The 12,309-nt window shown below is 43.1% G+C and overlaps 1 protein-coding gene across 1 annotated transcript in view; it reads left to right on the forward strand.

Annotated features, from left to right (window-relative positions):
* Nucleotides 1-12,309, forward strand: part of LOC102443629 (uncharacterized) — a 119,105-nt gene that overhangs the window by 37,633 nt on the left and 69,163 nt on the right. Inside the window, exons 18-27 of the mRNA XM_089778837.1 lie at nt 436-568; nt 2,206-2,455; nt 2,944-2,996; nt 3,400-3,509; nt 4,467-4,618; nt 5,736-5,877; nt 7,259-7,369; nt 9,435-9,620; nt 10,173-10,412; nt 10,850-11,006. Of these exons, the coding sequence (XP_089634963.1) occupies nt 436-568; nt 2,206-2,455; nt 2,944-2,996; nt 3,400-3,509; nt 4,467-4,618; nt 5,736-5,877; nt 7,259-7,369; nt 9,435-9,620; nt 10,173-10,412; nt 10,850-11,006 (1,534 nt within the window). The remainder of the gene's footprint in view (nt 1-435; nt 569-2,205; nt 2,456-2,943; nt 2,997-3,399; nt 3,510-4,466; nt 4,619-5,735; nt 5,878-7,258; nt 7,370-9,434; nt 9,621-10,172; nt 10,413-10,849; nt 11,007-12,309) is intronic.

The following is a 12,309-nucleotide window of genomic DNA, read 5'->3' on the forward strand; positions in this document are numbered from 1 at the left end:
TGGACCAAGAATCATTTAAAAACACCTCTCTCCTTAGACAGGCAAAGTCTGGTATGATCAGAGACTGCTGTCTCCTAGGTACCTGGAACAAGAGGATAGGGGTTTTTTTTCACACTGCTAAGGAGTTGAGTATTTCCCAAGAAATTTCCCCAAGCAGACATATTTGAGGTTACTTAACCCTTTTGAGCATAGTTTTCCTATCGTAAAATAGAGGTAATGATACTCGTTCAGCTTTGTGAACATTTTGAAATCTACAGATGAAAAGAAATGTAAAAGTTAAAGTGCTAAGTTTATTTTTATGTACATCAGACAGATATATTCATTTGCACTTCTTACTTGTAGTCTGTGAATTATATTATTTTCCATTTCTGATTTCTTAGCATGCTGATCACTTCAAACATCTGACCTAACAATACTCTGTATGTTTGCTTTCAGAGATGCGTCTACCAAGCCTGTAACTATGAGGAGACCTTTCCTTATATTTGCTCCACCCTGGGATCTTATGCAAGAGTGTGTGCTTCAATGGGACTGATCCTCATAAACTGGAGGGATGCTATGGACAACTGCAGTAAGTGAGCCCCGTCTGGCTCTTAAAAGTTTGTAATCAGATGTATATATTCCATTGCCATTACCTAGAGAAATAAGAAAACCATACTTCCATTTGGAAAATTCCATTGTTTGATGTGGGATAAAATAGGCCTGTGCTGACCTTTCCTGAGTTGAGACCAATTCCAAAATTCTCTGTAATCTACCAAAATGTCATCATCATGAAGTAGTTTCAGGCACACAAAAAATCACTGTTGTAGATACTTCTTGTCATGGGGCGGGGACTCACCATTGCAGCACCACATGCTGGTAACTCTGAGGAATTAGTCCTTTCTCAGCAGGGTGTCCCCTTCTGACATTCTCTCACCCATCTGTGATCCACACTTGTGTCTTAGACCTGAATCGCTCCCAGACCCTGGCGTCCTCTGCAGTACGTTGGCCTCCAGCAGTGCATACTCCAGTGTTCTCTCATCTCCCTTTTGGGGGTGCATCAGCAGTCCTGAGTCTCTACTGCCACTGTGGCCAACTGTGGCCTCCAAGACTATCCCCTCTGTCTCAGTAGCAAGCCACAGTCTGTATGTGAAGGCCACACCTTCTTCCCAGGGTGATATCAGCAGTTCTCAGTTCTACCCGCCACTGTGGCCAATTGTGACTCTAATGTCCAGCCCCTTAACTCATGGGCAAACCACAGTCTGTATAGGCCATGCCTTGATAGCAAGGTGTGCTGCAAGGGGGCAAGGGAAACCCACTCCTGCCTGCTACTCTGCGTTTCAACCCAGGGACCCTCCAGTGGCAGCCTTGTCCTGCCCTCCCTCTACTGCCTCTATTTTCCTAGGCCACTTTACCTGTGACTTTTGCACCCTCCTAACTCTTCTAGCAAGGCCTGCAGCCTGGCAGGTATTAGGCTAGAGCATTTCTCTTGAGCCCCTCTCAGCCTGCTCTGCACTGCTCTATTAAAGGTGCTTTCTCTGAGGAAACCAGTCCTGTACCTTCTCTTGTCAGGACCTAACTGCCCCTCTCTGCTGAGCAGCTTCTTTTATACAGGGCTGCCTCAACAAGCTACACCCTGATTGGCTCCTTAAAAACTTCTCCCTGATTAGCCAGGGCTGTGCATGCCCCCCCCCCCTCCAGCCAGCTTTAACCCTTTCCAGTCAATGTGGGGCTGCTGCCTCACCACACTTCTACTGAATTTGCATTTTAGCAGTGGCTTGATTTCAGAAGGACTGTAAATGCAAAATATGCAAAACAGTGGCATGTTCTCAGAGCGTTATCACCTACTCAAAAGGAAGAAGCACAAAGATGCAAAAGTCTCTCATACAACTATGAGTGCTTCAATACACACAACCCCATAATCACCATCCTGGCGAATCACACAGAAGGTCAGCTGGTTTTACATCTCAGGGAAATCCTTCAGATCCTGAGGTTTTTACAAGGATGGGCTGCAGAGACTACTCTACTCCCAGAGACTCTGCTGGCAGCATAGCTTACTGAGGAACTGTGCTTTGATTGGTTGTACATTCAGAGAGGGAAGCAAGAGAAAACAGTTGACAATGAAATTGTTGGCCTTATATAATGAAGCACGTTCCCCTGGCTCCAGCACCACTCTGGGGAAGATCAGGGAAATAAAGTACAACTCCCGTTCTTGTCTTCATTTTACAGCCATTTCCTGTACTGGCAATCAGACATTCAGCTACCACACTGAAGCCTGTGATAGGACATGCCTGTCACTTTCCAACCAAGCTTTGGAATGTTATCCTACTGACATCCCTATTGATGGCTGCAACTGTCCCAAGGGTACCTACTTGAACCACAGAAGTGAATGTGTTCGTAAATCCATGTGTCCCTGCTACCTAGAAGATAAGAGGTTCATTCTGCCTGATCAGTCAACCATAATTGGTGGTATTACCTGGTAAGTTTGAGAGTTAAATTAAATGAACATAAAGCAAAGGGAAGGGTGTTTGTTCACGTGTTTGGAAACAGGGATCGAAAAGGTGGGTTTTTTAAATTGTTTTGTTCTCTTTTACCCTGGCAATATTAGGCAGATAAAATCTAGTCTTCTCTGGTATTGCTAGAGAAGCACTAGGAGGTATAAGAATTAGGTTGGTGCTCTGCCAACACCTAAATAAATTGCATACACAACTGACATTGTTGATTGTATTTTTGCAGTCAAAAGAGAAAGCATGTTGACTTGTATTTCATTTTGGAGGAACTGGGAGGAGCAAGAGGCACAGCTGGTGTTTGCTTCTTGCAAAAGTGTGAAGTTATTTGACAAAAAGCTTGAACATTGTTTTCTTAGGAGGAGATCACATTCAAAAAGAAAAAATTAAAACCATGGAACAACTTGAGTGTTAACTGTCCCATAAGGGATGAGCCATGAAATTCTCTTTTATTTTCTAGCTACTGTGTTAATGGAAACCTGAGTTGCACTGGCAGACCTCAAGACCCTGCAGGTATGTATTTGGGTACAGTTTACTTTCACCTTCAAAAGCATTATTATTCCCATGCAAAGAGGGGAGGGGACAGAATTGCTAGGCTCCTGGGCAAGGTGTGTGTGGGGGAGTCCTGCTCCACATTTCTGAAAGAGAAGGCACCTCAGGCAGAAGGGAGGCAGCCAGCTCTCAGTGCCACCTGGATTATGCTGCGTCCCCATATTCAGTCAGCCCTTAGTGCCACCCAGGTCTCTGGCAGTGATTTAAAGGGTCCAGAGTTCCAACTGCTGCTGCTGCAGTGGTTCTTTCGAACCATGGGCTCTGGGACATTTGCCTGCTTTGCCTCCTCCCATCGGTGGGCCTGTTCCCATATTACAGAATTATCCCCTCATAACTTCCTGTTTCTCTTTTTTTCCCTCACTAGAAAACTGCAAGCCTCCTAAAAAATATGTGTCATGTTCACAGCGTTCAGATAACAAATATGGAGCCGCCTGTTCCCCTACCTGTCAGATGCTGGCCACTGGAATTAAATGTGTGAGTTCCACATTTCTATGATCACATCTCTGTAATGGAAACGTACAGTGAGAGGAAGGGTGAAGCAATTTTGGGGCTTGGGAAGACCCACATTCAATTCATTTCTCTGTCACAGACTTCCTATGCTGTCTTGGGCAAGTTTCCTAGTGCTAGATTTTTAAATACATTTAGATCCATAAGAGAATTGTCAAAAGCATCTAGGAGCCTAATACCCATTAAAATCAATTAGTTTTGAAAATTGCACAAGGCACCTAAATGCCTTAAAAAATCTGACACGCTCTCTGTTTCTCAGTTCCTCCTCGGTAGTAGTACTTGCCTAAGTCATAGAAGTGTTCTGAGGATAAATATATTTCAGATAGGTATTCAAATACCATAGTACTGGAGGCCATATAAGAGCTATCAATTGATAATGGTGTGACAGTGAATCTTCATGAAAACTGCAATACTTATTTAATAATCTACCCTGTAGATTTCCATGACAAACAATAAAAGATTATATCAAGAAATAGATCCATTTTTAAAAAATGTTGAGTGAATCAAATGCTGATTGATTACAGGAAAAGAATTATAAGTCACAGTATATATCAATTTATATATATAATGATGTAATAAAGAATTCTTAGTAAATAAAGAAACAGATCAATTAGCAGAATTATAATCTAACAGATTTCTAGGCTGTAAAGACACACATATTATTCTCCAATTGTCTGAGAAGTTGGTACCCATGAAATAGCTTATTGACATAGACATTAGCTAAATTTTACAGCTGCAGTTAAACTAGTGCACAGGTAAAAGTGATTTGGCTGACTCTTGGCACTAAATAAATCACACAGAGCAAAATTGAAGAGAGATTATAGGTCAAACAAAAACAAAATATTTTAGTCCATTCTTTTTACATTCATTTCCTTCATGCATCATTTTTTATGACTCATGTTGCACTTTTCTGGTCTACTCCAGGTACCCACTAAGTGTGAATCAGGCTGTATCTGCGCTGATGGGCTATATGAAAATCTAGATGGAATGTGTGTACCACCAGATAAGTGTCCTTGTGAATATGGGGGCATCTCTTATAAAAAAGGAGAAGAAATCCACACTGAATGCAAAAGCTGGTAAGACTCTACAAGTTTTCTCTTTCGTTATGTCTAGACTACGCTCTATTTTCAAAAGAGGATATGCAAATTCTGCGGGAACTTGCATAACTTCTTCCGATCTTACTTTCAAAAGTGGAGGTTTCTAAAGTGCAACTAGTCTGGACACGTTTAAAAAAAAAAAAAAAAAATTTTAAAAAAAAACCACTCTTCCTTAAAAAATGAGTTTTACACGGTTTTTTCGAAAAAGGGGTTTTTTCCCAAAAAAAACCCGTGTCCAGACTAGTTTCACTTTCAAAAGCTCTGCTTTCGAAAGTGAGATCAGAAGAAAATCTTCTTTCCAAAATAGAACATAGTTTAGACATACTCTTTGCCAGTTTTCTATTTGTCTAGCCTGCACAATTACACAGTGCAACAGTATGGTTTCAAGGAGAAGGATCAGCAGCAGTTGAGGGTCAGCGTTAAATAAATGCTGCCATAGTGATAAAACATGGAGGTGATAGAGCCATGGATAAATGTGACAATGTCTATATTTGACAGGAAACGTTGTAGTCTCCTCATCAGCCACAAAAAGGATAAAGCTTTAAGGATAGTTGCTGCTATCTGACCTTCAGAAGCAGTGGGGGATCCAAGAGCACCTTCAAACTATAAGCCATACTAGAAAAGTGGATCAATTCCACATAACTGAAGGTGCAAGCACAATCTGCATCCTCTCCCTAGAAAGATCAACTGACTCATTAACATGAGTTAATGAGCAACAGCAGTTGCTCCATTTCCAGTTCTACCTTCTTATTAAAATAACCTAAAAAGGGCAGCAAATCTGCTTTAGTGACAACAAAAAGAGCTAGTGTCTGCTGTTTACTCAAGGCAAAGTAACCTGTAATTGCCTCATGTTTTTTCTCTTTTTAAGGTAAATTATGGGAAAATATACTTCATCTTTAGCGTGCACTAATTTTCACAAAAGTGAAGAAATTTTGAAGTTACAGTTGCCATTTTAGTCATAATTTGACCACACTGCATATATAAACTAGGTCAATGTAGTTAATACAGTATGTACACAAAATATGTATCTGCAGAGATGAGTTAAAGCAGCATGTCTTCGAAATCTTCCTAACAAGAATTTTCTTCTCACCACTAGCACCTGCGCAAGAGGAAAATGGAAATGTGTTCAGAAATCTAGATGCTCCTCAACGTGTACCCTCTATGGCGAAGGACATGTCACCACTTTTGATGGACAGCGCTTTGTATTTGATGGCAACTGTGAATACACCCTTGCTACGGTAATGTCAGTGTTACTGCTTCTGATGGCAAAGTACTGATAGCCGGGAAATGGCTTGATTTAAACTGCGGGTTATAGAAATACCCTAAAAAGATACCATATGTACCAGGACAATATGAACTCTGACATATTTAGTGCTCATTTCAATACCTCAGCTCAAAAGCTGTCACACATACAAAAACAAACAACAACAACAAAAACACCAATCAAACATGTTACAGTAAACTTCAGATAATCCGGCACCTTTAGGACCCAGGGGGTGCCGGATTATCAGATACGCCGGACTATCGGAAGGGGGGGCTATGAGGGCTCTGGGGTGGGGTGGAGGGATGCCACCCCACACCCCTCCTAGCCCCTCCTTTCGATAGTCCGGCTCTGCCCCAGGCATCCCCGATTCAGCCGCTGCTGGTCAGTTTCAGCAGCAGCTGAATCAGGGACACCTGCGGCAGAGCAGCTGGGGTGCTGCTGGGTTTGTCTGGTTGCACCACCCCTCGGCGCTGCGAGACAAACCCAGCAGCACCCCAGCTGCTCTTGGGGACGCCTGGGACAGAGCAGCTGGGGTGCTCCTCGGCACTGTGGGACCAACCTGGCAGCACCCCAGCTGCTCTGCCCCGGGCTTCCTGGAATCAGCTGCTGGTCAGTTTCAGCAGCCACTGAATCGGGGACGCCTGGGGCAGAGCAGCTGGAGTGCTTCAGGACCAACCTGGCAGCACCCTAGCTGCCAGGCGTCCCCAAGAGCAGCTAGGGTGCTGCCAGGTTGGTCCTGAAGCCCCGAGGGGCAGCGCTATAGGACCAACCCGGCAGCACCCCAGCTGCTCTGCACCCCGGCTTCCCTGATTCAGCTGCTGGTCAGTTTCAGCAGTGGCTGAATCGGGGAAGCCGGGCGCAGAGCAGCTCCAATTGTCCGGCTGCCTGGAGCACTTCTGGGTTCCCTATGGTGCCAGACCATCAGGAGTGCCGGAGCATTGGATGCCGGAGCAATGGAGTTTTATTGTATAAGAAATCTTAGGATCTTTCATAACATCTAACACACTTGAGTGTCTGTGGATGACCTATCCACATACATTGCACAAACGAGCTGGTGTTTTCTAGTAAAGCAATGTAATTCTTAACACTCAATCAGTAGTTTGAATACCCCAGCTGCTGAGGAATGAATGTACATAAATTCCCCTGCAGTGATTTCACTGATCTCTGGTAATTGGATTTGAAGTCAGTCAGAGTTAGGATTAGACCTTGTAACAAAGTGAGTGGAGATATCGTTTGAGACTTTTATGTGGAGAGGCAAACACCCTGAAGTGATAACCCAGCACACTGCATCTTCTTGTTCACTCTGTTACTTTAACTTCTCAAAGGGTTAAGCAATTCTTACTTCTCTTCTTTAGGATGGCTGTGGTATGAATAGCTCTCATTCCACCTTTAAAATTGTGACTGAGAATGTCATCTGTGGTAAATCAGGAGTCACCTGCTCCAGATCCATCAAGATCCAACTTGGGGTAAGAACATTAATGCTGCTGTTATCCATCCAGGTCAAACTTCATTATCAGTGTAGGCATCTATGGTCAAGTCCTATTGGACAGTCTACTTGATGATCTAGAATTTTGAAGTTGTTTGTAAACATAATATCTCAGTTTGAAATCCCTATCACAGTCTTACAGTCCCCAGAGTTATGGCCTCTCTAGAAGTCATGAGAGTAAAGCCTTGGAATTTGTCTTCACGTTGGAGAAGAGTATTAACTATGGGGCATAGAATGAAACCAAGAAGGCAGTTGTATGACATTAAGGAAGTCACATCATGGACAGGAAATGTGACTCTAATCCAGTCTCCAACTGCCTCTAGTTCCTCTAATAACTCATTGTTGATGCACATGTATACAAGAAAAAGTGACTAAAATTTCCTTTGTGACCTGAGAAGTTCCATCCTCTCTTGACATTTGGTTCTGAGTCCTGAGGGAGCCAAAAGTACAGCAATATCAGATTACCCCAGAGTCACGCTTCAACAGAAAATCAAACAAGGACCACAGACAACAGTGGCATTCTTGACCAGGGGACTATTACTCCCTACAGTACACACTTGCCAGCTTGTTAATGAGCAACAGCAAGGCTTTACTGAAGAAGCTAGCAGTAGCTTCTTTTGCATCTAACTCCTAACTACTTGCTCCAGAGGAGCACTGCTTTCCAAAGATAACTGTTGTTGTGCACCTCTGCTCTCAGGAAATAAGTAAAGGTACAGGGATGAATGAAAAGTAGAACTGATCAAGTCAATGTGAGCTACCATTTCTCTAGGTGACTTTGCATCTACTCATTTAAAATAATGGAAATAAAACTGTGTGCTTCAGCTAACTGCACACAAATAATACAAGGGCGATGTCAGTGATATAGACAACAAAACAGTCCATTACAAAGAGCTGCTGCACCCTAAACTGACCACGAAACGTGATGAGTTTCCTTCATGTTCTTCATCAAAATTTGCATACTCATAAAACAAATCCAGGCAGCTGGGGGCAGACTAGGTTTTATCTTTGCATGGGATAGGTGCAAATGAAAGAAGAGAATAATGTTTTGGATTCATGCACTTTGTTTTCATACAAAATCATAACAGACTACATTTACACCTCAGAAATTATGTTGAGAGATAGACACTCATGAAGACAAGTCTACACTTAAAACATCATATGGACATAGCTGTATCTGCACTGCTGTAGCGCTTCAATGAAGATGATCTATACCGATGTGAGAGAACTCTCCCATTAGGGGAGTTAATTCATCTCCCTGAGAGGCAGTAACTATGTCGAGGGGAAAAGCTGTCTCATTGATTCAGCGCTGTCTACACATGGGGATAGGTCAGTCTAAATATGTCACTTGGGATGTGGATTTTTCACACCGCTGAGTAATATAGTTATACTGTGCGGTGTAGTGTGAGTACCTTCCTGGTTGCTATGCTTGGGCGGTAGGCTGTGGAGGACACCCACTGGCGGTTGTCTATAAGCACATCCCAGCAAAAGGGACCTCAGGACAGTGGCCAAACCGGTTCTACTGGTTAAGGGAAGAGACAGGACAAAGGAAGTGTGCGCTGGGGAAAAGGTCAGCCTGGGGCTGGAACCATGAGGGAGACAGACTGAGGTTGCTGGGGCTGAGGGCTAGGGGTAATGGACCCCTAAGCCAAGGGGTCCGAAACACTCTGGCCCTGAATCCTGTCAACACACCACGTCTATGCTGTGCTGTATCCTGAAGGAGCAATAAAACCTCGCTATTCTACTGCTGGCGGATTCTGTTCTTGCTGCTATGGGGGTGGAGGATCGGGGGAACCCCGACTGTGTCATCACATACTGATATAGGTCTCTAGTGTAGACCAGATCTCAGGCAGAGATGCTCATCATCTAAGAACTGTGACTCACCTGACAAATAATTCTCCAAGATCTAACCACAACAGATTCAGCTAAACAGAGAAAAGACAATCTGTAGCAGAACCCTTTAGTGAGTCCTAGTAATGACATAAAGATAGAACAATCTGAGACATACTGAGAGCAATATTATAACTTACAGGCCAATTTGCTTTCAGAACATGACAGTTATACTGGCAGATGAAACCTACTCTGTATATGGGGAAAATCCTCTGACACAATTCCACGTGAAAAAGAATGCCCTTCACCTGATGTTCGATATCATTATCCCAGGAAAATACAACATGACTCTTATCTGGAACAAGCACATGAATGTTTTCATCAAGATCTTCAGAGAAGCACAGGTAATTCAGAGTAACTTCCTGATAAACTTTCCTTAACTTTCTTTTTTAAGTACATTCATCCCCACATTCAAATCAAACTGCATATGAAAGAACAATTGCAATTTTCTTCAGGAGCAGGGGTCTTCTAGAAAGGTCACTCATAACTCCCATTCCTCCTGAGATCTTCAGTGAAGGATGCTTTTATCTGATTCCCAACTTCACAACAACATGAATCTTTGGGTTGATAGCTAATATGCTATCCAAATGACAGCACATTCTTTCATTAATCAACATGACAGGAAAATTTGTACAGGACATTTTGATTGATTTTGACCTTTTAAGGAGCAAATAATATCTGTGGGTGTGAACATTATAGAGGAAGCACACCACTATTTCCTTACATTGTTCATTTAACGAGAAAGGCCCCATCTATAAGAAACAAACTATGAGGCACAGTACTTCAGGCACAGTACTTCAGAGGAAGTAATGCAGATAAAAAGGAGAATTCGGACAATTGGTTGTAATTAGCAAATGGGGATGATCTAATATTAATGCTGTCGTTTCTTCCGCTAGAATCATCTCTGTGGTTTGTGTGGGAATTACAATGGGAACATGAAAGATGACTTTGAAACCCGAAGCAAATACGTGGCAGCAAATGAACTGGAGTTTGTAAATTCGTGGAAGGAAAATCCTCTGTGTGGGGATGTGTTATTTATAGTTGATCCCTGTAGCAAGAACCCTTATCGTAAAGCTTGGGCACAGAGGAAGTGTTCCATCATCAACAGCCAGGTGTTTGCTCCCTGTCACAGTAAGGTAAGCAAGTTTTTGGCCTTGTTTATACTTATTCTATATTCTTCCAAGGATGATCCACTCACACTTCAACACTTCCTCTTCCACAAGATGTATTCATGCTACATGCATGAAATATATTCTTTGACCTGCCTCACCATAAATATTGTGCACATCCTTCAAATGTCATAATTTTCCATTAATATTTTGCAGTGCCTCTGCTTTTACAAAAGATAACCATTTGAATCAGAATTGTACGATTGCTGTGCTTATTTTACTACACAACAAGTAGAGGAATAATTGATACTCATAACTTAGCAGAGTTCTGAATGTTCTCCTTTCACCTTGAGCTAACTTGTATGGCTTGGCCCAGCTAGAAACAAGAAAGACACTTTATTGACCAACACATGAATACAAGAAATTCCTGGTTAATTAATTTATTCCTTCTCTCTCCACCAAAGGTATACCAGGCACAGTATTATGAAGCCTGTGTCCGAGATTCCTGTGGGTGTGACACCGGAGGAGATTGTGAATGCATGTGTGATGCCATTGCAGTGTACGCCAAGGCGTGCTTAGATGTAGGTGTCTGCATTGACTGGAGAACCCCAGACTTCTGTCGTAAGTTTCTTGACCACCTTTAAAAAATAACATCTGTGATTTTTATTTCTAGCTTTTCTTTTCATTTCATTTTATACTTTGCCCAACTATAAAGGTGTTTAAGGGACACATTTATTATTATTATTATTTATTATTTATTATTATGTCAAGGTGCACTGATGGAGCAGCATGGGGGATTGCTTGTATAGCCATTTTCCAATATTGTATCTGTGCTCTAGACAGGGCTGCTGATGGGAGAAGGTGGACACAAAGGAGGAAGTTGCCCTAAGGTCCAGTGGTTTAAAAGAGCCTGGTGCTCCAGGCCACTGCTGTCACTACCATGGCATCAGTGGTGGACAGAGCCCTGTGCAAAACAGTCCAAGTGGCACTGAGTGCTGGCTGTCCCTAACTCTGCCCCCCTCCCATTGCCTACGGCAGGGGCAGGCAATAAAACAGTAGCAGTTCACCAGGGTTAGCTACTGGTGGGCTGCTGCCAATATATTTACATATCCAGTCTCAGGTACAGACAATCAAAGCTCCCATTGGCCAGGAATGGCTCTCTGCAGTCAATGGGAGCTGTGATCCCACGTACTTGCAGAGGTGCAGATAAAGATGGCGGTGTGGGGGCCTGCCTGGGGCCAATCCTGGCAGACTGAATCCAGCCTGCAGGCTGCTATTTGACCACCCCTGGCCTAGGGCCTGGCAAAGTCTGTCTCCAGCCCTGATTCTAGATACGTGTATAGTTTCATTCTCTAGTACAGTTAACCTTGCATATTTCATGAGCTCCAAATTCACTAAAAACACATTACTGCATCAAAGAAATGGAGAAAAAACAAGCAGTCACAAATACTAATCTGGCAATATATTTCCCTTGTTGCTACTGCAGAACTGACAGCCATCTAACTAATAGAGCAGGGGTGGGCAATAAGCCAGAGGTGATTCACCACACTTAGTCCCTGGTAGGCCAACCAGATGCTTCCTTCACCTGTGCGTCTGCAAGTACAGCCACTTGTAACTCCTATTGGCTACACATCGCTCTTTCCCAGACACTGGGAGCTGCAGGAAGCAGTGCAGACTGGAACACGGCTTCCTGCAGCTCCATTGTCCGGGAACAGTGTCCATAATCCATAGGAGCTGCAAGTGGCCATACCTGTGGATGCACAGTAAATAAAGTATTAGCATCCCTCTAGGGGCTAACCCTGAAGAACCTTGTCTGGCCCATAAGCCACTTATTGCCCATCCCTGCAGTAGAGGGAACACAAAGTTGTTTACAAAAAAAACCCAACATCAATCTTTTCCCATAGTTGAGATGAAATTACAAAGA

Source organism: Pelodiscus sinensis, chromosome 5, assembly GCF_052426305.1.
Source record: "Pelodiscus sinensis isolate ZL-2025 chromosome 5, ASM5242630v1, whole genome shotgun sequence".
Taxonomy (NCBI): Eukaryota; Metazoa; Chordata; order Testudines; family Trionychidae; genus Pelodiscus; species Pelodiscus sinensis.